General features: G+C 33.4%; 1 protein-coding gene across 8 annotated transcripts in view; it reads right to left on the reverse strand.

Annotated features, from left to right (window-relative positions):
- Positions 1-26,141, reverse strand: part of CREB1 (cAMP responsive element binding protein 1) — a 55,417-nt gene that overhangs the window by 13,788 nt on the left and 15,488 nt on the right. For 2 of the 8 annotated variants that reach the window (XM_072961374.1, XM_072961373.1), the window contains exons 2-7: positions 23,178-23,299; positions 17,310-17,456; positions 16,545-16,586; positions 9,915-10,015; positions 5,927-6,069; positions 1,770-1,952 (exon numbers count right to left, since the gene is read on the reverse strand). In XM_072961374.1, coding sequence (XP_072817475.1) covers positions 1,770-1,952; positions 5,927-6,069; positions 9,915-10,015; positions 16,545-16,586; positions 17,310-17,456; positions 23,178-23,291 — 730 coding nt within the window. In that variant the 5' untranslated portion in view covers positions 23,292-23,299. Of the gene's footprint in view, positions 1-169; positions 772-1,769; positions 1,953-5,926; positions 6,070-9,914; positions 10,016-16,544; positions 16,587-17,309; positions 17,457-23,177; positions 23,300-26,141 lie in introns of those variants that run through there. The other 6 variants (XM_072961376.1, XM_072961375.1, XM_072961377.1 and 3 more) reach the window with 5 other exon arrangements.

The raw sequence follows: 26,141 nt of genomic DNA on the forward strand, positions 1-26,141 counted from the left end.
TGTAGAGAGAATCAGCACTCTTTGGGTCATTACTCAGAAATAATTCCCAATTTAGTGTGTTCATTAGTATAGACATTTGGATGAAAGAGGTCTTAACCTATGTCTGGGGGTCTTAAATTTATCTTTCATTGGAATGTAGTTCTATTCTGTTGTTAACATGCTTACCAACCTTAAGTCTAAAAGGTAAGTAGGGCACAGCTTGGATGATCTTCCTAGATAGAGTATAGTCCTCAATGTCTTCCTTTGATATTGGTAAATTCATATTAAAAAATTTCAAGTAGACTCTTGCCACGACATAAAAACGACCATGATTTTTCATAAAGTAGCAAAATGGAAGAGAAAATAAAGCATTATGGTCAACTATTATAAATTTCTAATTGTAACAAAACTGAAAGTATGAAAAGTGTACCATTGATGCTAATTATATTATTTGTAAACATTGTCTTAATGTAAATTAGATAATGGCTCAATAAACTGAAATTTTATTTTTCTAACTAAATGATCCATCATTTATTAAAAAAACAACCAAGATCACTAGTTGTCATACCACTTCTAAAAACAGCTTAATAATATGCCATCCTGAGAATAAGGAACCTAACATTATCTGAGAGAATTTGAAGCTATTTATAAAATCATCCATACTTGTTATTAATATCAATTAAAATGTGTAGTTTGAGTGGAAAAGATTTATATACTAAACATGTTACCATCTTCAAACTGACGTTCAGAATTCAAATTCACTGACATCCTGCTTTACAACTTTTTGAGTACCTGCATGTAAAGTGAAAAGGTGTTTTACTCCCATTAATAAGCAAAATATTATCTTCTTCAAATATTATTTATTTAGTAACAGAATATATTCTGTAAATACATTAGGGCCCTTTAAATAAATTATGACTCTTTAGATGGTGTCTTAGGATTATTCAAAATTAATTATCCATGGTGAAGCGGCACATCTGTCATTACCTAGCCAAGGCAAAACTTATTATTAATGAAAATATTTTTGAAACAGATTTATTATTACTTCCTCAATATGCAAATGTTCAATCTGGCATATATCATATTCTTAAAATATTCAAATGAATTCAAAGAAAAATGGTCAACTTCTATCCATAAAAATTCCTGAAACAGGAAGAAACCAAAAAAACTAAAATAAAACAGAAAAAAGCTATTTCTATAATTCACCAAGGATTTAATTACTACTTTTGCCCATAGACTAGCAGACTTGCATACTGGGATAAGATTTTTCAGAATATAATGCTTTCATTTGAAATAAAAAATGATGATCTCAGAAATGAAGATGGAAATTTCTTTTGAATAAAAAGCAGAAAAACAGAATTTTGAACCTAATTCTTTTCAGTGATTTAATACAACTTTCCATTTGACACATGAACAAAAATGAGGCTCAGGGAGGCTGGGTCTTACTCAAGGTCACAAAGCAAATCTATATAGTTAAGTCTAGAATCTAGCTTTCCTAACTCCTGATTTATTGTCTTTCTCTTTAACCTATCCTGTTTCTCCCATACCCAAATGCTAAAGGTGTTAAAGATAGATGTTATATTTTTAAAGCTGAAAATAGTTGTTTTTATGCCATGACATTTTGGTCCAACTGGAATAACGGAAGAGTTCATGGAAAATACTATCTACAATGAAGAAAAATTAACTATATTTTAACAGTGCTTTGCTGTATCATACTTACTTTTTCTGAGTTTATAAAATTTTAACCTTTCAAGGAATTTACCACTCCTGTGAATTCTGAACTCTCTTACCTTGAACAACAACTTGGTTGCTGGGCACTAAGATCTGCTGTCCATCAGTGGTCTGTGCATACTGTAGAATGGTAGTACCCGGCTGTGTGGCAGCTGCATTGGTCATGGTTAACGTTTGCAGGCCCTGTACCCCATCGGTACCATTGTTGGCCAGCTGTATTGCTCCTCCCTGGGTAATGGCAACTAAAACCCAATGGATTTTATTGTTACAAGATTAATTAATACCATATAAAACTTACACAACATAATAAATTCAAAGTAGAATTATCTGGAAGACATAATCTAGGAGAAATTATTACAGCAAATAACATCACCAAGAAGGATTTTGTATACTCAAGTAAATTTCTGCTCGGAATCTACATCCAATTTCTAGAATGCAAATGCACTCTATGAATCACATTATAATTTATAATAATAGCTGTTAAAAAAAGATAAATGAGAAATTGTTAAATTCCTTTTGAAGTTATTTGGTTCAGAGGAGGTATCACTCTGCATTAACTGCATAATTTTTTTTCATGTTCATGTACTTATTAGCACAGATATGGGCATGTAATAAGCATTCAATAAATTATTATTTTAATACATAATTAATAAAGCAGTTCAGTAGTGTATTCTGTTCCCTAACTCAGTTAGTAAAGCAGAAAGTATAACAAAAGTCCATTCAGTTAAAAAACTGATATGCCCTATGGAACTTAATTAGCACAGACCTCTCATGAAGTGTAAAATTAGAGCCCAAGATCATCATTTAGAAAAGAATATTTTACTACTATTTCTAATTTAAATATCCAAGCATTCTCTTATAGGATCATTTGATTATTCACAATTAACCACACTTGTCATTCATCTGTTATAATGGAATCAACTTTCACTCATACTGATATTTAACTTTATGAAAAAACAGAACAAAACAAAACTGAATTAACCTTTATGCTATAGTACATGGAGAAAGTTAATAAGACACTGTCTCTGTTGAGAGTTCAAGTTTTCCAGAATAAGGACTAAAAATCACAATATTACATACAAAATTACATAATGGATTTTAACTGAGTAAGTCAACATGTCTGATTTAAGCACATTACTTTTTGTCTATTACAAGGGAATTAGTTTGAGATCAATGGTTAGCCAGCCAACTAATATCCTGAGTCATCTGTATATGGAAAATTGGATTATTTACTGGTCAATCAAGAAACAGTAACAGTTAATGGCTAAGATTTGATTTAGCAAATGATATCTCTGGAAATTAAGATACTGGCATATATACTCCATCTAACTTTAGATTGCATAAATTTTACTTATCTTAGACAAAGCTAAAAAGGAATATCTAAGAACTATTTTGACATTAGTACTGCAGGATGACTTGAAAGAATCAGAAGGTTAACAGAATCAAACCACAATTTCTCATATAGAGTTAATAAGCAAATTCCATTGTATTCAACAAACACAACTTTCTTCTTGGCTATATACCAATGAACTCAAGCTGGAAGGAAACAAGAAGGAAACTAAAAATCAGGAGATACGGGTTCTAGCCCAAGTTCTAGAACTGTTATTTGAATCTGTTATCTCTTCTGTGAAAATAAAAATATCTGGTTCTAGCCATTAAGTAAAATTGTTATAAAAATTAAATGAGACCATGTATAGATGTGAAAGTACTCTGAAAACTGAAGTCTGATCCTATCATTGTTTTTCTCTATAATATTTATTTATACACTCAATTATTCCAAAAGGACTTATTAAGATAGCTTTCAATAAAACTGCATTCATTAAAACAAGAAGAAAAAGACATAAGTCAAGTAACCTATGTATCTTTAGGTGAATATACTGATTCTACCACAAAATCTAGAACAAAGAACGAATATAATTAAACAAACTTAGCTAAGATTTTTGAGTAGCTAAAATGAAGAGGAAAATACCATAGATTACACTTTATTTAGTGAAACAAAAAACTTAAGTTCAAAACGATAGAACATGTTTTCTACCTAAGACTAGAATCTCTCAAATAAGACTATATTACCAGGGACTGTGAACCAAGTAATGAATAAAACTAGTAACAGCATTAATTAAAAAAATAACCAATTTACTAAAGGAGTACAAATTGGTGCAGCCACTGGGATGGGTATTTGGGCAGGATGACTTAGATCCAACAGTTCCACTCTTCTGGTGCTATCCCACTGAGAAAGGACAGTATATATATACAAGGATGTTCATGCAGCAGTTTGAAACAGTAGAGATGTCCTTAATGTTCATCAGTATGTGTGATTTTAAAATGTTATATTTATACAGTGAAACACAATGTAGCTATTAGAGAAACCATATGCATGTACATAACTATATGTGTATATGTTTGTCTATGGTATATAAATAATGCAGGTCTCACTTGTATAAAAATACATGATATGTGTATGTATACAAATAATGGAAAGATACATACCGAACTCTTACTAGTGGAGAAGGATGGAAAGGATTTTTACTTTTTATTAATACTATAAACCTCTACCATTTAAATTTTCACAACCGTATTTTTGTTTTATAAGTTAAGAAATATGTAATACTGTTGTACATGCTAAGTGGTCATTATATTGATTCTTAACGACAACCAAGAACATAATGTTAAATCAGTTACATCAAGGCCATATGTGCAGATACAGAAGAGAATAAGGGATAAAGATAATACATAAAGCTTTTAATGTCTCAACCCTTAAAACTAGCAACTGTCAGTTGGAGGAGAGGGGTATGACACATGAAACATCTATTTTTCTCAACTTCACTCCCCTATTTGAGATTCTGATAAGACTCTTTCCTAAAGAGCATGCTTTCTAGTTCAAGTGAGAATCACTGCCAATTTTCACTGTTACTAACAGGAGTATGCTATATCCCTCAGGTCATTGATAAATGTCTTAGAACACAATCTTAAATAACTCAAATTGGTTGGATATAAGGCTAAAAAACACATACTTACACTTACAAAGATAGTACCTACCTCTGCCAACAAATAAGGAAAAAGATGACTGAACTCTAACAAGCTTACAGAATGGGCAAGAAGCTTAGTCTTGCCTGCCTTCTACTTACTATTAAAAGTTTCACCTTTGGGAGAGCTAAAAAGTCTGCTACTTGTTTTCAGTACAGTTGGAATGCAAATTAGAGTTATCCAAACTAAGGCTGAGCTGTAACTGGAAAACTATGAACTTGGGAGTCAAATTTTCATACATACTACTGACACAGACTACCCTAGGGCATCAGAAAACCAATGCAACAAAGGCATTTCAATGTGTATATTTAACTTGTAATTAAGGAAGAGACGGAGGAAAACTGTATAATGGGCAGTACTGAATTTAATGAACAAATCAAAATGGAGACATTAATGTGTGAGGCACTTTGGGAGTCAAAGAGATGTTGGAAAAAGAGAGGAAAAGGTACCATTTACACAAATGTCTTTGATCAAACAAAAGTAGAACTCAAAAGTACTTTCTAACAGATTTAGGTGAAAGGTAAGAAGAGAGACCTATTGTCAAGAGACATCAGAGAAATGGAATCTTTGACAATTTTGCAAAAGAAATCTTTGCTTTCTGTGAGACAAAAAGCAAAGTGTTCTCTTAATTTCAGCAGTCTTCATGTTTACATTATCATAATTCACCACACTACCTTTTATCTTAAAAGGAGTAATAACTGAATGTGCTAGTAGACTGTAACCAAGCCTCTCCATCCATGAAATATTAATACAACTTCAAAATGCTACTTTTAGAAGGAAAGATGAATTATTAAAACAGATGAATAATGAGACCATTTTTGGCCTTAAACAAAATCAAAGAATGATTATCTAAAAAACTCATGTTTTCTATTACCATATATTATATAAGGACTATATATTACTTGAAGACTAACTCATATGAGTTTGAAGTAGTGGTTCGAAAAACTTCTAAGACTCTCCATTCATCTGCACGAAACAAAGGACCATTTAAAGGTCTTATATATTTGAGCAGTCCTAACTAAACCCTGAAGAAAATACTTCCATTACAGAACTTTGCTTATTGAATAGTAAAGGAATATAATAATGGCAACTGAAATTGAGAAAAGAGCTGGCACTTGTAAGATTACTTTAAGGAGAATGCAGTCATTGGTTTTTCATCTCCTTTTTCAAAACAGAAATATTTATTACTCACTATACTGTCCACTGCTAGTTTGGTAAATTGGAGTTGGCACCGTTACAGTGGTGATGGCAGGTGCTGAAGTCTCCTCTTCCGACTTCTCTTCTTCAATCCTTGGCACTCCTGGTGCATCAGAAGATAAGTCATTCAAAATTTTCCTAAAAAACAGAGAATTACATCAATTAAAATAAAAGTAACATTTATTGGCTAAATACAAAGAAGGGGAAAAGATCAGAAAACTGGCAGAAAGCTGATAGTGCTGAGGACAGAAGTTTAAAACGTAAAAATTTACAACAATAAACTAAAAATGGATCAGGGTATCCGTATGTCAAAATGAAACCATAACAGAACTAGAAAAACCACAGATGTATTTCTCTTTAAAATGAACACAGAGAAAGATCATGATTCAAAATCCAGGTGCAATTAAAGAAGAGGTTAATAAAACTGACTACAGAAAAAAAATCCTTTTGCATGATAAAGAACAGCAAAAATAAAGTCAAAAGATGATCAATAATGCTAGGAGAAAATGTTTACATGTTACAGATAAAGGTTCAATATCCCAAATATAGAAGTAATTATCAAAAACTGAGGGGAAAAAATAGACCAAAAACCTGAATTTTAACTTCTCAACTCTCTTTTTTATTTTATGGTAAAAATAAAAAAGTATAACAATATATTCTGTTAGCAAAGCTGTGAGAAAACACATGCTCTTGTACACTGCTGTTAGAAGTAGAAAACTGGCACAATCCTTATGGAGGGAATTTGGTGACATCTAACAAAACCAAGTATGTTTACATAGCAACCTTATTTACAGGAACTTACCCTTCAGATATACTTTCAACAGTATGAAAATACATATGCATTAAGATTATTCATGGCGGCACTGATTGTAATTGCAAAATACTAGAAACAATCTATGTGCCCACACACAGGAGAATGGTTGAATAAACTATGGCTCATCCAAATAATGGATATATCATGGTACCTTCTGTATAAGAATGAAAGTGAAATAAAATATTTATGTATTTGCTCAAGAAAAAAGATCAGAAAGGAAAAACCAGATGGAGTTTAACGTGATTATTTATCTACTAGGGGTGGATGGCAAAGTGAAAAAGGATGGAGGGGACACTTCTGAGTGTGTGTGTGTGTATATATATATATATATATATATTTTTTTTTTTTGGTACAATTCTGACTTTCGGAACCATGTTTAAGTTTCATATATTCAAAAAAGAAATTAATTATGAACAAGGATGGGGGAAAATTCTAAAATGGAGTACAAACAAAAACAAAAGAACCTTACCATATTTCAGATGAATAACATAATCACAGAAGAGGGGAAAAAACTCTAACCCAAGTAATTTTTGACATCTTAAATTTCTAACAAAGCAGTTCGAAACTTAGCTTCAACAGTCTACCAGAAATTTTCCCGTTATGTATTTATTGTAACAAATTATGTCTTCATGCACTGTGTTTATTAACAGATTTATAATTATTGTTTTATGCATTTGTCTTTCAAATCATATGGAGGAAAAAAAGAGGAGTTATAGAGCAGAACTATAATACTGGCTTTTATATTTACCTATGTAATTACCTTTATTAGTACTGTAGAAAATATTCTACTCTTATCTCTTTAAATATTTCCTTTCTCCCAATTTCCCCTCTGGAATTTCTAGAAATGCTTCTGTTGGAGTAACTCATTCTATTTTCCATGACTTTTCACCCATCTTTCACATTTTTGATCTGTTTTTGTTCTCCACTCTGTTACTTTCTCAGCTCCTTTCTAGTTCACCAATTCTCTCATCACTTACTTATATCAAGTTTATCCCATTTACAGATTTTCTAAAATTCCCGACTGGATTTCTCATTTCTAAAATTTCTTACTCATTTTTTCCCACATCTGCCTGTTCTTATTTAGTAAACTCCTTATAGTGAGGATGATTTTCTCTTCTCCCTTTGCAAACAAGAAACAAAACTATTTTAAACAACTTGTGAACTGACAGCTGGCCAAAAGATCATGATTTGGGTGTTACTGTTTTAGAACACCAGTTATCAAACTGCAGTATACTGAAGAAGCTCTTGAAGAGTATGTTAAAACAGATTCCTAGGTCCCCTTCTCTAGAGATTCTAATTCATTAGGTATGGGGGTAGGGGCCTGAGAATTTGCATTTCTAACCAGATGCTGATTTACCAGTCTGGTCTGCCGACCATATTTGAGTGGTATTGGTCTCTAGAGCAATGTTTTTCCGACTGGGGTCATAACCCTTACATGGGCCATGAAAACAATTAAGTGTGTTGCAACTAACATACAGCAACAAATAAATAGCTAAGCATCACACATGATAAGGGTGAGTATTATTTTGTGTTAACTTTTGCTTCAGATACCTATATATAGGTAAACAATTTTATAAGTATCACCAACATTTCCTCCTGTTTGTTTCAAACAATTTCCCTTGGCTGCTATGATCTTTCGAAGTATTTATTCTACTATCCATTAGGCTACCTAGTTCCTGTCAGTTGCAAATCTGATAAGCATGGCTTCCAAGATGTTTTTCAGCTAAACTGCTGGTAAAAATACCAAGCCAGATGAGATCAAGTGAGAACTCTTCAAGGACTTCCTCTAGGTAAAAATTTATCACTACAAAGCTGGTTGTTCCAATAAAAACCCAGCTTGTATTATTTAATTCCCGTTTCTCCAACTTCACAAGAATATCATAAGGACTTTAAAGATCTTATTCTAATCAAGACATACAGGTTGGGATTGAAGAGTTCATAAACTAAAAGCAAAATAATGGTACACTCCACTGTGGAATTTGATTTTAAGGGAAGATACCACTATCTGATAAAAGTGACACTTGCTCTATACATGCTTGGTCTCAGGCATCTCCTATTTGATAACTAAACTGTTATTATTTAAATGATCTTTGTTGGGATATATGCTATAAGCCAATTAATGCAAATGAAAGATTTTTTTTCAACATAAAACTATTTTATAAAGTCTACAGCTAAGATTTACCTAGAATTTATACACAGAGAAGCCACAGGCTTGTTTCTTAGTACCTGGTTGGATGTGTTTCAGGATCAAATGCCTTATATGCTAACATGAAATATATTTCAAAGTTAAAATCTAAAACTAGCTATTTTTTTTAAAAGTATGAATATAAATACATTTAACACATACTTGGTAACATAAAATTTAAGACCTCAAAATCATTTGTTGGTATTTATTTAGGGTCCTTAATTATGAGGATAGAGAAAAGGGCTAGTTTAACAGCCCAGAAATAGGAAAAAAAAACTTTAAACATCACTTTAAAAAACAGAAATACAGATAAATAATTTAGGCTAATAACATGGAAAAATTATAAGTTTTAAGTTTATTAAACTCTGAAATAAGCTTACGAAGATTTATGGAATTAGCTCTTTCTGGAGATATTGAATATGGAATCAATTTCTATGTATTGAAAATTGGTTTTGGTTCATCTTGGAGGCAACGCATGGACTAGGCAATCTCTAAAGCTGAACACAAAAACTACAGTAAGGAGCCCCTAAAATTAGGGGATATCAGCAAAATATCACCCTAAACACCTATTAAGTTAACTAGCAGTTATGCTAAGTACCATGACATAAGAAATGGTTTGCAAATGTGCTGCAAAGTAGATAGTGTAGTCTTAGAACTGACATGTAACTAGAAAATGCTATATAACCTTATCAAATCTATTCCAAACTTTTTAACAGAAAAAAGCAGCAGCTAGCAGTCTACAAAAATAGAAGTGTGCTCTCTCTCTATCAGTGTTTACCCAGGACTGTTCAGAGTAAGAAGTGCTCTCATTCTGTACGATAAGCTTCACCTTCTTTGAGAGAAGCAACTCAAGACGAAGAGAAGTATTCTGTATGGTCCTGAATCAAGCTGCTAATTGATTTTCTGACAAATCTTCACCTGCAATTACCTAAGGGTATCTTTATACCTTTGATACTAAATTCTTTTAACTATTAAATTCCATACCTGTAGGAAGGCCTCCTTGAAAGAATTTCTCTTCGTTTTTGGGAATCAGTTACACTATCTACTGACTCCTGTGAATCTTCACTTTCTGCAATAGTTGAAATCTGAAAATAAAGAAGAACTTTATCTTGATAATCAAATTTAGTTCCCATAAAATTTTTATGAATTTTAAGAGAAAGTCAAACACAAAAGGACATTTATAAATCTTACACTTGCTTCACTAGAAAAAAAAAATCAGTTTTTATGGAAGACAACCATACCATCACTTCCCTCTCCTCTTTACTCATCCTATAGACGTCAGAGAACCCCAAATTATTTTTGTCAAAATCAAACTTTTGTGATATCCAAATTCAGCCTTATCTTTCAGGACTCCATGGAGCCAAACTTGAATGCATCAATACTACTTGTTAGTTGTTCTCTTACAGTTTTTAGAACAAAACTACCAAGTAAAACAAAGTTTCTGACATGAAGGAAAGAATAATGACTAAATATTTGGCCATAAATGTAGTGACTATACAAATATTTTCCTTTAACTATTGTATAAACACTTGTGAATATATTTACAACTGTACAAATAAGATCGGTGATCCCTCAGCCATGTTCCAGATGGTTGTTTCCAGCAATGTTGGAGGGAGCCCTCTTCTATACACAAGCATGTTTCAAAGCTGGCATTCTATAACTTTTTTTAAGCAAAACCTCGAGGTGAAGAACTGCATTTCTGGAAAGTATCCCTGGACTGAGAAGTAATAAAGGTAAGTTGAATAAAGATTTTACATGGGGTAATAATAAAAGCAACTAGCATTTACTGAGAACTTACTCTATGCTGAGTGCTATGCTAACACACATACATATATAACAGTACTTAATACTCATTATTAATACTCACAGTAACTTTAGGTGATAGATAAATACAATTATTATGTCCATCTTATAGATGGAAGAACTAAGGCACAAAGAGGTTAAGTAACTCACCAAAGTCACAGAGCTAGAAAGTAGTGAAGCCACTGTCAGTGCCTGGTATCTCAATTTTAGATATCCTTACCAGCATCAAAATCTTGTTGGTTCCAATCTCAAGTTTTGTCAGAAGCAGCAACCCAGAGGCATTTTTAGACCATTTTTAGATTAGAAGTTCACTCACCTAGGCAAGGTCGTCTGTCAAATTTATACTGCCAAGTTTCTCTAGTCTAATCAGCAGGAGACTCCTGTTCTCTCCTGAACTAGGTGAGCATGATGCTGTCACAGTGAGAATTAGATTTAACCAAGGCAAAAGGGTCTGTGTAGAACTCTGCATGTCAGAGCTCAAGGATTCTGGAGAGCAGGTATTCATCTTCACAGAGCTTTGTGATACATACTCACTTTAAAATGAAACTTGCTAAACTGAATAATGCTTCACAAAGTACATCTACAATAATGTGCCCCTCCAAACACTTTAAAGTATAAGCCGTAGTCCTATAGGCCTAAAAATTAACAGGCAACATTTAATGAATCCAGAAATGCCAGGTACAAAGATGGGGAAGGCTGAACTTAGTCTCTGACTTTCTAAAGAGCAGTAACACTACAGTTACTGCCAAAGCAGCACACAGAACAACGTTCCACTACCATAGCTGCTGTAACTAGCCCACTCAGCCTAGTCTCTGCAGACTTCCTCAGAGATGTAGAGCTGATAAGGATCTATGCAAAGGGCTCGGGAGAGAAGCAGAATTTCAGGGAATAACAAAAAGACTGAACTCAAAGTGGACAGTACCATGACAAGTGCCGACCCTCGTTAATGCTTCTCAGAACCTTAGTTTTTCTATTATTTATTCTGCCATTTTTGCTTGACCTTCATCCTTACAATTTTCTTTTAAGGACACAATGATTTTAGGAACACTCTTTCAAGTTGGAAGTCATTACAACAACTTTAAAACATGCTACATAAACCACCCATAGGACAATTATGAAATGAAATAAATTAACAGTGCTTTTTAATATATGGCCTTTAATCCCCCCAAACTTTTTCTATTAGTAGAAAAAAAAGCCCCTCATCCTTTGATCTGAATTCGTCAATTCATACAAAAGGAATTAACTTATCACTATGTAGTGACTGCAACTTAAAAAAAAATTTGACATATAATTGATGTACAATATTATATAAGTTACAGGTGTATAGTATAGTGATTCACAATTTTTAAAGCTTATATTCCATTTATAGTTATTATAAAATACTGGCTATATTCCTTGTGTTGTATAGTGTATCCTTGGAGCTTATTTATTTTATACATAATAGTTTGTACCTCTTAACCCCCTACCCCTGTATTGCCTCTCCCCTTCCCCTCTCCTTACTGGTAACCACTAGTTTGTGGATCTGCGAGTCTTTCTTTTTTGTTATATTCATTAGTTTGTTGTATTTTTTAGACTACACACACAAGTTATAAGTGACTGCAACTTTTTAAATGTAAGGGGAGTTCAGAACTATTCAATACTACATAAGAAATCTAACAGTTCCTCTTTGGGAATACTATCCAAAGAGAACTTTGAACTATGAATATGAAGCCAATTCCTAATGGATTATTTATCAAAGAAACCACCAAAACCAAAACCAAAAAAACAAAACCAAACTGAATTCACATTTCTAAGACTAATAAAAATCATGTCAAAAATCCTTTTAAAAGTAAGTAATAACTATAATTTAATATATATTTAATAGGTTACTAAAAATAACCAAATGAAAAATTATATTCCAATTTTAAGTATCACAGATTACCATCACATTCCAATGATAGAGCTCTTTCCTCTGGTCCTTATCTCCTGTCACCTCTCTTATTAACCCCTTCCTGAGCTCCTTAAACAGGTCTTTAACCTTGGCTATTTTTAAGTCAAGAAATTTTCAAAAACCCAAACCACCACCTATACATGTAAAGTTTTAGATCTGTATTTCTTAACTTTTAGTTTGTTAAAACCCCCTAACTCCTGTTTATAAGGGGAGGAAAGACTTTCTATTTTGATGTTATTTAAAATTTCAAAATAAAATATACAGTGACTAGAACAAACTTTTTAAAATGGTAATATGTTTTCTCAAACTATACCTGGTCTCCTGGAAACATAAGCACTTTCCCTGGGTAGAGTTCACACTTAGGTTTAGGTACAGTTTTTTTACTCACTGGGTCCAGAACTTTAATAAAAGTCTAGAGCAATAATCTCCAAACTCTTTTAATCTGCAAGTCTTCTTATAAGTAAGAAAAATTTAATACATAAATAAATAAATATCTATATATATTTGTATTTTAATCTAAGTATAGTCAATTACAGTGTGTCAATTTCTGGTGTACAGCATAATGTCCCAGTTATATATATACACACACACATATATTCATTTTCATATTCCTTTTCATTAAAGGTTATTACAAGATACTGAATACAGTTCCCTGTGCTATACAGTATATTTCTTATTTGCAAACTTTAAATGTTACTTGTATCATAAAACAAATTAATTTTTTAAAGAGTCAGAATAAGTATAAATATTAAAATATAAATTTCTTAAATTAATATTTCATAACAATGATGTGCTTTAATATGATTATTAAAAATCATTTAGTACTTTATAACAGTGACTCAAAAATCTGATTCTAAGCTCGGGCTTTTTAAAATGTGATTTAACATCTACTATTGTTGAAAAAGAATTTATGAGATATAGATATAAAAGTGCATTTTTGGGTAGGCTTACTAAATAAAACAATCATTTTTCATTTTCATCCACCAATTACACAAATTTTTGAGTTTAATCCAGTATACTGTCATCTCCCTGGCTCTTAGTCAGTTATTGTATGCTAATAAAAAATTTCATATTTTAACAAATAAGTTCAACACCTAACAAAACTCAAAAAGACTTCTAAATAGTTTAGAAAACTCTATTTCCAGAGTTTTGAAAGTATATAGATTTAAGTTTTTAGGTGACAAATTTATACTGTTTGTAGTTAAAAGAAAAAAGTATGGGAACATTTCCAAACTTCTATATTCAAAATGCTCTCTCCACAGCACAAGTTTCTTTCAAAAAGCAGTTACTCCCTCATGCATTGTTAAAATGTCACTTTCTCCCAGAAAGGATAGTTGAAAGGGATTTATTTTTTTCAAAAATATGTTAGGTAACATATCTGTTGCAAGTCATCCCTTGCTTGCCATCATTAAAAAGATTAGAAACTTTGGAACAGAACACTAGTCTTATGTAAAAAACAAGTAAGTAACTCATCCTTATATTAAGCAACTCTTATATATTTTGTTATATGATAACCACTGAATCTCTATGTTGTACAAAAGATTTTTATTGTTGTTTCCATAACATCATGAAGTATTATAAAGATTCTATCAAAAATTTCACCTCCAACCACTATTCCTCCTGCTTATCCTATCCTATTCAGGCCACATCTTGCTCTTCATATCGAAGAAGATACGCGAAGCACACTGTCACTTCTGAGCCTTTGGACTTGCCTTCACAATTTGTATGGCTTAGCCTCCTTCATCGCTTTCTGGTTCTCTGCTCACGATGTTCCCTGACCACCCTAAATAAAATAAAATACCCTTTTGTCCACACTATTCTCTATCCCTTTCCCCTGTTTTATCATCTTCCTGGCACTTATCCTCACCTGACATATTTTATTTTTTCATTGTCTCTCAAATGTGAACTTCATGACAATAGAGAAGTATTATTTGTTCACTGCTGTCTTTCATAGCACCTAGAACAAGGACTGGCACATTGCATGTGATCAGTAAAAATTCATTGAAGGAATGAATGTAATATTTTAAGGTAACATAATTATAAATCCTCTGTCTGACATGTTTTAAATCCACTGTATTAAAAATGCATTAAAAAAACTAGCAAATGAAAAGTGAGGATACCACTGTTAACTTTTATATATCGTGTAACTCCCATTACTGTTGTAGGAATTCTTACATAACCTGTGAGGTTTAACTTACACATCTATATAAAGTTAGGGGACCAATATCAAGCCATATATGAAATCTTAGTACAGTTTAGTTTCTAATATTCTGAGATTTAAAAAGAAAAACAAGTTGTAATAGCTTATTCTCACATCAAGAGAAATGTACCTTGTGTATTTTGGAAATGCTGTTCTAGAATACTGATATTTCTCCCTTGTAGAAGTTTGAGAGATCGTTTCTCTCCTTGTTTGATCACTTCTGATATGAACCACTTCCTAGTTATTAATACTAATCACTGTTAACCAGTTGAAATGACCACTAAAGTTTAATAGATTCTCTATGGGTTAGGGCCTTTAAAGAAAAAAATACTGTTTGTGTTTCTATTTGTAGAATTCAGGCTTTTAATTTTAAGCATAGCTCACCTTAATGGAAAAATGTATTTCAGAAAAGATGAACACACATTTCTATAAAGTTGATGGTCATATAACCCCCAGGTCAAAATTATTATTATCATTATCACAAAGTAAAGATTAAAATTAAGAATATGATCAACAATTAAATTTCACAAATTACCAAAATTTATAGCCTTTACAAATTTTGTGGAAATTTTGGTACATTCTTTATAGAAAGACTTCCTATTATAAGGGAAAAAGAAAAAGTAACAATTAATGTGAGGTCTGGAACCTAGCAGGTCTTCTGACTAGCAGGTCAGGTTCTTTCCACTATTATCAAGAGGAAGATATGAACAGGGAGTTAACAATGATATAGTAGGAATAATATTACTATTGTTCATAGCATTCAGTGAAATAAAAACTGAGGCAGAGGATAGGAGACTATTGTTCAGTCAGTGTGGTTCCAAATCCTTCAGTCTTTACCTGGATTATACTGTCTACCACTTGGTGACAACGAATTCCATTCCCAATATCTTTCAGTATGGAAATTCAAACAAACTGATTTCACATCAAAGCATTCTTTGCCCCCCTCTCCCTTAAATGTCCATGCAAACTAAAAGCACAGGGGCAGAATGAAGTAGAGGTGGGTAACAGGAGCTCAACGACTCAGTAGTGTAATAGGGCTGACAAAATCTAATGTGTCCTATGATGACATTAATAGAATGCTTCCAGGACAAAGGAGGCACTCCTCCCTTCTACAAGTATCAGTCTGGCTACTATACTCAAAGAAAATACCATAGCTCCCACTTACAAGAAGATGACAAGGATGGTGAAGAGGAATCAAAACTATGTCATATATAAGTGACTGAAGAAAAACATTTATTTAGTCTTCACTTTTTTTTTTAATGAGAAGGGCATGGGAGACGGGAAAAGGAAGCAGTCCAACAAAAAAAGGAGGTAAATTTGCTAACTAGTTTCTGAGGACAGAACTGGGACCACTAGGTAAAAATTTTAGAAAGACATTCTGGTTCACCACAGGGAAGATTATTTTAGCAATTATCCCTAACAATAAATAAATTACCTCAGGAGATAGAGCTTCCTTTCTCTGAAGTCTTCAAGTAATGCTAGACTACCTTTTAGAGGAGGGGAGAAAGGATATATAGGGAAATTAAGCAATAGGCTAAGGGTTCAAGTTTAGCCTATACCTAGAAGATAGCTGAGATTTTTATGAACTCAATGTTTATAGAGAAGGACAAAGATATAAAGAATAATTTCTCACCTTCCTTTCTAAAAATAGTTCTCTCCAAATCTAGGACCTAGGACTCACCTGAGTTCCGGAGAAAAGTCTTTTTAAGTCCTTACAGGAAGACTGTGAAGCAAAAAATATGAAATGGGAGGCTGGGGTTATGGCCTACTTGAATGATCGTTCAAGTCTTTTTTTTTCCCCAATAAGCTCATCGCAAAGATGTATATTGCCCTAGGTTCCCTACAGTTAAGTAGAGGTTTACATGCCTTTATTCCCTTTGGATCCAACCCAAAGGAACAACCTCTCCAAAGAATAAGATAACATGCGTGGAATAATCCCTGATTCTTAAGGTACACTTTCTGAATATATCATTATTTCAAATTTATATATGCTAACTTAGAATCATAAAAAATGCTGGGTTTACACTTTGTGTTCTCTAAATTCAAATAATATCTTAGGTAAGGTTATTAATTTTTGACAAGGGTTTACTTTTTCCAATTGTATGTTTAGAAAATAACTACAAAGTTATTATTTTTATAACTCAATTTTCCTTAACTGAGGTACAGCAGTCTTACAGTCTCTCCCAAACATTTCCACTTTATCCCATGTACTTTGATTTTTCCCAATCAATTCTTTTTCTTCTTTAAGACAGTCTTTTTCTTATATATCTGTTCTTGTGTATATATGTTCCTATACTTAAGCTGACTATACAGATGCAGCATATTCCATAATTACGGTAAAGTAAAATAAACTCTGAACTAGATATGTTCCTATTTTCATAATGAAAGGAGAGATGGCTATAAACAACAGTTATGAAAGTAGATGCAGAACTTTTTATACACATACCTGAACTGTCTGGACTTGTGGAGACTGAATAACTGATGGCTGGGCCGCCTGAATAACTCCATGGACTTGAACTGTCTGCCCATTGGGCAGCTGTACTAAAGTTACGGTGGGAGCAGATGATGTTGCGTGAGCTGCTGGCATGGATACCTATGGTGTTGAACATGGAAAACAATTACCATCACAGACACCTCCTTGGAAATACTCGTGGTCAATATGAAGCAACTTTGTAGCAGTAAAAGGATGACCTTTCTGCTGGGTTAGTTATTCCACTGGTGTGAAAGAAACTAGTGGTTAAATATCCTTTCTGAATAAAAAACTACAAATACCTCCCCTGCCCTCCACTTTTAAACTCCTCCCAAATGACAAAAACCAAAACACTATTTTAATGTTAACACCAAAATATGTAACACAGACTTCCTCTGAACACCAACTATCACTTTATTTGTATGGTGCTTTACATTTTCCTACTTGCTTTCATATTCAGTTTCTCATTTTGCCCTTTGAAGATATCAAGACTAGGTCAGAATAAGGGTTATCTCCATTTTAGAGACAGAAATATCAAGCGCTTAAAGAGATTAACTCACCCAAGGTCAAGAGATTTGAAGAAACAAAGTCTTCAGAATATCATGTGTTAAATAAGCCATGTTCTAAAAACATAACTGCTCCCAAACTTGGGCAAAACTTAGCTACCAAGTCTACAACAAATATAGAGCTTATACTATAATGCATATTTTTCTCTTGTAAACTAATTACAAGTATGCCTCTCATTAGTGAGAAAGTGTTACTAGCTATGATAAACTGAACATTTCTATCTTCTCCATCACTGAACTGGTAATAGTTGATATTTTAAGGATTTATTTTATTTCTTAAAAAAATAAAAGAGCAAGAGTTGAGAGAACATGGAAACCAATTTTCTCTTCAGGCACAAAGAAAGCCTTTTTTAAAATATTTTTTGCGGGGGAGGGGGAGAATTAGGTTTATTTATTTAATGGCCATACTGGGGATTGAACCCAGGACCTCATGCACGCTAAGCACACACTCTACCACTAAGCTATGCCCCCCCACCCCAAGAAAGCCTTTTACCAGTCAATACCAGGCTAAAAGCACTCTTAGGTTGCACATGTCTATTAGATGGTATTTATTGTTTCTGTGCTCAAATGTGTTCAGGGGTAGCAATGTTATTTGCGAATTTGGTAAACAGTTATTGGGGATATGTATGCCAAAAACAATGTCAGAACTGAAACTACAGAAATGAGAAAGACATAGGTCCTTGCCCCTACGGAAATTATTGGGGCATGGTATGAAGGACTAGGGAAAAGAACAAATATAATTCAATGAAGTAATGAGGTTTGTGAAGAGAAAAATGGACACACTGAGGGGAGGGGAGGCTACCAGGGAAGAATGTGAATTGGAAACAAAGAGTGCAAGTAAGGCATATTACTGTGACTTGCAGGGGGAGACACAGAATTTCAGACAGAGAGCATAGCACCAGCAAAAGGAAAGAGAAACAGCAGTGTACAGAGACGGATGACCAGCAGTCAGTACTACTGGAGCACACAGCTGTGTCACTGTATGATGCAGAGGTGTAGAGAGATGAAATGACAGTGGTAGGCAGGGGCTAGGTGGGCTAGTCTTGAAAAGTCTTATGTATGTTTTAGTAAAGAACTTGCCTTTTATGGTGAGGAGATTGGGAAAAGCACTGAGGGCTTTTGAACTCCCGAATATCATGGTGAGGCTTGCATTTTGGATAGATTATTTTAGTGGCAGTGTGAAAGATAAGTATTTCAGAGGAAGAAAAAAGTGGAGGTGAGACTCCCTGAGAAAGTCTATACATCCTAGTTAAGCTGAGATGATAAAGGCCAGAAATAAGGCACTAATTGTGGTAGGGATGGGAACGAGAGAAGTGATTTCAAATGAAAATTCAGGAGGCAGACTAGAAAGGGCTTTATGAATGACTAGTTGAAGGTGGTGAGAGAGAAATCAAAGGTGACCAACAAATTTCACGTTTGGGTGAGAAATGGTAGAATATGCCACAGAAACAGAGAACACAAGGAGAAGCTTATTGGTGGGAAAGATCCCTACTGAAGGTAGAGGCTTAAACCATGAGCTTCTATCTTTGTACAGTTAAGAAGTCCTTCCTTATCAATCATTTTTTCTCTGGCCACTATAACTATTGTTTAGTTTTACCTGGTTCTCAAAATGTGGTCCATGAACTACCTCCATTAGTTATACAGAGTCTCTGTCTAACTACACTATAAAATTTGAGGATCACAACCGTAAGTTATTCAGAGTATCTCATCTCAATTCCATATGAAAGGTTTTCTAATACTTGAAGCAATTATTTTGTACTTTTCTCTGAGTATTCTCTAGGGTAAACATAACAAGGTAACTCAACAAATAATCCCCTTTCTACCCTCATCATTCTACACAATGGTGCCTCTCACTGTAAGTTTATAATATACAGATACAGAAAAAAAGATAAAAATCACTTATATTCCTATCACTCAGAGCTAACCACTTAGTTTTTTTGCTGTAGATAAATAGGTGTTTTTAAACTTATATACACTCAATTTTTATAACACTATCATGGCATCTATTTTATCTTTCAAAGCCATTATAAATACCTCTTCATGCCATTAATAGTCTTCTTTAATGGTTTTAATGGCTGCATAATGGTAGAAACTACAAAATTTAATAAATTCCTTATTATTGGTATTTAGGTTTTCAGATTTGCCTATTATAAGGGATTTTACAACAATCATTCTTTTACTCAACTCTTTAGTTAAATCCATACATAAAAATTAACAATCTCATAGTCAAAACCAACACTGTTTCTTTTCTCACTTTAAAAAAATCTCTGTAAACTCCACAAGTAAAATAAGGCATTTCATTTATTGTTTTAGATTGTCTTTCTTCCTTTATTAGTTAGGCTGAATTTTTTTTTACTGTTCTTTGACCAAATCACAATGATCTTGGATTTGATAACTTTATTATGTATTTCTAGTATTAAAGACTGACAACAAAAAAATAAAAGGTTATCAGAATTATGAGGAAATTATGTCAAAGATGTATTAATACACGTGTTAAGAACTTGGATGAGCAGTTGAAAAAAACCTGTGTAATTAGGTATAAAAAGAACAACAACAAAAAATACAAATGGGAACAGATAATCAGATTTTCTAAACTGAAATATCATGTCATTCTACTTATCAGTGATTATATGCAAATTGAACATGTGCATATAATTTTGTTCCTTCCTGAATCTCCAATTAAGCTTCATGAAACTGATTTTGTTTTTACAGGCATAATCACACCAGTATTGAAGAATGGGAAAGGAGATAACAGCAAGAGTTTTGGAGGCTGGAAACAGATGGATGAATGGTAATGAGTTTGGAAGACCTCAGAATTATAAGATGGAGGCAGGGAAAGCCTCATTTATGCCACAAAATCCTTAAGAGACTCATGATCTAAGGCACTGGAAGGTAGAGTGAAAGAAAAGGCTGAAAATAAGGAAGGCTGGTTGAAGGCTCTTTGAGAAACAATTGGAACCCCTCCTCAACTCCCTGTGGAAGAACAACTAATCTACCCAATGCTGACAGAAAAACGGAGGTTTACTATCTGGATAGAGGGTTTCTTGACTGCCTACCATCAGCCATTGCTGAGGTGGGGTAATAAACCCCAGTCATCTATCTCCTCTCACTTGGCTCAGGGGATTAGTAAAGCTTTTCTCTAGGGAACCTAATCAACACCAAGGGGAAGAGGAAAGACTTAAGAGATAATAACATTGGGAATGCCACAATCACCCTAAAGTGAAGCTCACAACTCATAGATGTTAGGCCTCAAACATGTCCACAGAGCTTTCAATGCAGGTTTTTGGTCCTCTACTTTTAAGCCTGAGCAGACAACCACAAGCTGTCAAACATTTGAGGAAAGCTTCTAAGAAAGCTGGAGCAAAAGAGATGGAAGAGGGTAAAGGCATATAGAGGAAAATCTATGTGGGGCAGTGAAAACTTAAAACAAAATCAATATTCTCAGAGATGAGAGAAAATATTGCATTTGTGAAACATAAACAGAACACTATTAAAACACAAGAGGACCAATCAGAGAACAAAAGGAACTCTTGGAAATGTGATAGCAGAAATAAAAAATCTGACAGATGGGCTGAAATATGAAGTTGAGGAAATCTCCCAGAAAGCAGAGCAAAAAGACAAAGAGACAGAAACCAGAAGAGTAGAAATGAGAAAATTAGACAAACATCTGGATCACAAGGATCCTAGAAAGAAAAGAGAAAGGAGAGGAGAAAAAAAAAATCATCAACCAAATAACTTAAAGAAATTGCCCAGAATTGAAGACATGAGTTTCCATTATAAAAGGGCCCACTGAAAACAACTGCACAATGGATGAAAACTGATCCAAACCAAGGCCTTGATAATGAAATAGTGAAGCACTATAAACAGAGAGATTTTTATAAGCTAACAGAGGTACAAAGAAATGGATTTAGTCTTTCAAATAGCAACACTACAAGTTGACACTGGATCAACACCTTCAAAATTTGAAAGAAAAATTATTTCTTTACCAAGAATTCTTTACCCCGTCAAACTCGCTCAAGAAACCACTGGAAAACATGCTTTAATATATCAAGAACAAAAACTCTTAAGAGAGAAAGACAGCAGGAAGAAAGGAATTTCCAGGATGACATTATATAGCAGACTTGGAGGACATCCAGAAGAATAGAGACCTATGAGGTAGATATGTCAGGGATGCCATCACCAAGATCCCTGCTGGCATTGTATCTTCTTTTTACCAGAGGGGCGAATGCTTGGATGAGCCCAGATTCTTATGTGCACATTTGCCTTGACCATGTGCTAATGAAGTCTCCCCTTTGTTCCTGCACCTGCTTCATCTGAGTACATTTACTTCATCCCTAAATGTATTCTGCTTTGCCTTACGCCTCAAGGCTGGAGGGGACCCTGGTGATCTTAGGAGAAAACACAGAACAGCTCACTGCTTCTGACTATGTTCCTGCTGGAGGTCTAGTATTTGGCCCATATGTTAGCTCAGTGTGGTAACCATCTGTGGTTAGCCCACTATTTCCCAAGATGCATTCTTGCTCAGTGACTCCTCAAGGGGAGCTTTAAAACTCTTCGGGGAGCTGAAGTTTGACATCCCAGAGCCTCAGCCAGGATTATTTTCTCTTGGGAGTTTCATCTGAAAGAGGCGATATCCCACTTTCTTACCTAGCAGGTTACTGTTTGCTATTTGGTTTTTATATTAACCACCTTTCTCATCATATATATGCAAACAATTGTTATTAAAGTAGAACATTTGAGGAAAAATACATAAGAACAAAAAAGGATAAGAGAATATAATCTTAGAATATTTAAGACAAAGACAAAATCATAAATTATACTTAAAATATATAGGGAACAAAACTATCATACTTGAAATTTACCTGTGTGTCAATTTATTTGCTTATCCTATTTTTTTAGTTTAAGCATATATAAACTTAGCCTTTCAGATTATCTGCATTCCCATGCTCCCAATTAATCTACATGTGAAAAAAAAGCAGTTATCACATTAGATTGTCTTCCCTTGTTTAAGAGACAATCTACCCATCAGTTTAAATGTATTTATGAATCATGTCACTATAGTGTGTTGGTGTTTAACAATACATTTTTCTTTTATGTTATTGAATTAATACTGTCATTTCTGAGATTAGGCTAATATTAAATAATTAGGAATTCTGATTTTCTAAAAATGTCTCTGCTCATTCTATGTATATCTCTGTAAGAAAAACTAAGTTCTCTTGTCTAAAACATATTCCTCTTAGAAGAGACACAACTTGGACTCTCTCCATGTATTTTATACCTGGGCTAATGTGGCAATCTGTGGCTGGGCTTGCACTGTCATTTGCTGGTTTTCAGCTTCTGTTACAGCTGCATCTCCACTCTGCTGGTTCTCTGCTCCAGATTCCATGGTCATTTAGTTACCTACAATAATATGGAAGAGTGTTACAAGCACTACAGTGCTTTGTGCTTTTGTGGTTTTAAAGGCAATTTTCAAGTTATAAATAGGTATATGTGGTGGTTAGGTTAGCAGATGCACTCAAGAAATCTGGTTAAACTATAATGTAGTTGAATTATTGTCAGACTTGTCCAGATCTGCAGAGCTATAAAAGTTCTCGTCTTTTCAAAAAAGCAAAAAACCTTTCTTTTTCCTTCACCATTTTTTTCCCAATGGGATATTACTCCATCTAGAATACGGGATTCCTCTCTGTCATGAATCACCCCTACTAAGAAGGGGGAGGAGGGGCAGCAGCAAAGTTACAATTTTTTCAAAATCTATCAATCAGGTAAGGAGGGAGGGTAGAGAGTAGAAGTGAGCTGTTGACAGGGTCTAGGAGATATTGGCTTCAAGGAACTTCCTATAAGGGTATTCCCTCTTTTTATAGGGAAGAAACAGAAAAATTATAAGCTACTTCCACAGGAAGTTACTGGAGGCAGGACAAAATTAGCTCAAGTTTCAAGAGCCCAAGTTATGGGGTATCAAGGTAGAAAAAGCTACACAGTCAAATTGGAGACCTCAAACAGTGAAAAAGTTATTTCGGGTTCTGACTCTGTACTCTATGTATAGTGTGCAACCCTACACATATGTGCACACGTGCCACCCCCCTCCATACACTAAAACATCTTTTAAAATTTTAACTGCAAAATTCTGGATAAGATAATCAAGATTGATCTTTCTTACTTTTCAGACCCTGCTTTGCTAAGAGTTTAGTATATTTGTTAGAGCTGGCACTGGATGACAGCAAAAGTGAAGAGAAATACCTAGCAGCAGCAGCTACACTAAAGTTACAGAAATTGATTATATGTAGCAGATATAACTGAGGAAGCAACTGTGTCTAAAGGAGTCACAATAAAAGGGGTTATTTCTTACTTGTGTACTACTGTTACCGTACAGTGCCTAGCACGTTAAGTCAAAAATAAATTTAGTAGTGAGGACTACCTATGGTGATGCCATAAATAACACAAAAACTCCAATGCTTTTCCAGAATTTATTACATTTATTTTACAACTCCAAAATTGATCATCAAAATTGTCACTGATCATTATGTGATTATTGCATGTTATCAGCCTGTATCACATACTAATATTCTGCCATCATTCACAGGATTCTATAAAAAGGAAGTGTTTTACAAGTGACAGTTAAAAATGAAAATAACTCTGTGGAAATTAATATAAATAATTTAGAAATACAGAATCCACAAAACAGATGACAAAGGAAAAGATCAACAGACTTGACTACATAATTACTTAAAACATTAATATGACAGATCCACCAAGATAAGTACATAGGGAGAAAATATCTGCTACATATAATCAACACAGTAACATCTAGAATACAGGGAAACTACTAGTCAGTAAGGAACTTACTGAGTAGTTCACAAAGATACATGTTCAAGGACAGAAATTTTTTATAGTAGCAAAAAACCAGAAACAAGTATCTATCATTAGGAGGACCATTAAAGAAGTTACAGCAATGAAAAATAATTAAGTTTATCTATAATGTAATGCCATACAACGTTTTCCAAGACAGACTGAGTGAATTGGCAAGTTATAGAACATATTATAAGGTAGAACTCTAATTATGTAAAAAAAAACAAGTAAAATAAATTGCTGTAAAGGTATATGCATGAGAAAAGGTGCAGGAAGTTATACACCGAACTGTAATAAGTGGTGGCTCTGAAGAGAAAGATTTGTTAGAATTACACAGGAGGATGATTTTCACCTTTTACTTTTTACATACTGTAGTGCTTTACTTTTAATTTTTCTTTCTGTGAGATTCAGAATTCAGGATTACTTGCGCCATTTAAAAAGATTTAATGCCAGAAATGATGGATAACATTTTGAAACTATGAACCAAAAACTATATTTCAATCATGATTTTGAGATACCTGTTGACAAAGATTTTTAAAATCCCAGACATTTTTATATAAAATTACTATTTTTATTTAAATTTTGCCTAAACGGTTTATCCTTCATTTTGAGAGTAAAAAATTACCATTTAAAAAATTATCAAATAACTTTGATTATTACCTATGATAATTCATTGAACTGTATACTTAAAATCTGTGCTCTTTTAAACTAAATAATTTAAGAAAGACATCAAAAGTAACAAAGCAATACCAACGACAAAATAGTTTCTGTACACTAAATATTGCCCATATTCTGGTCTGGAATAAAAGAAAAAAAAATCAAAGCTTAACAACAATAAAATAAGCAAATAAATCCTTTTGAGGACAGTCCTGAATCAAGCTAAATAAGAGTAGAAACTCATAAATTTTCTCTATCCTCTCCAAGTCATCAATTTAATGAGAATGAAGAGAAATACAAAATTATCATCATAATATCTCCTGTGTAGGCAGAGAATATACAGCCATTTTTGAAAGACTTTATTCCAAGCCATATTTCTTTTTAACCTATGCTGTCATCCATTATAATTTCACTCCATCATTTGATTAAAATTAATTTAAGGCACAGATCATATTTCTTTTGTCTTTGTTTTCTCTTCAATATGTCAGGGCTACTTAACTTTTTTTTTTTTTGACATTAAGGTACAAGGCATCATTACAACTTCTTGTTTCAGAAAATAAAATATTTATGATTCTATAATAAAGGAATAAAACCATTAGCTAACATAAGTAATTATAGCTACAAGGACACATTCAAAACAAGAATGTGATTTGCATCCTTCTTCTCTCCCCAACTAAATAATACTCATTTTATTTACTTATTTTTCCCTTTCTTTTAAAAACAAAGCATGGTATTTCCA

This window comes from Vicugna pacos, chromosome 5 (genome assembly GCF_048564905.1).
Source record: "Vicugna pacos chromosome 5, VicPac4, whole genome shotgun sequence".
Taxonomy (NCBI): domain Eukaryota; kingdom Metazoa; phylum Chordata; class Mammalia; order Artiodactyla; family Camelidae; genus Vicugna; species Vicugna pacos.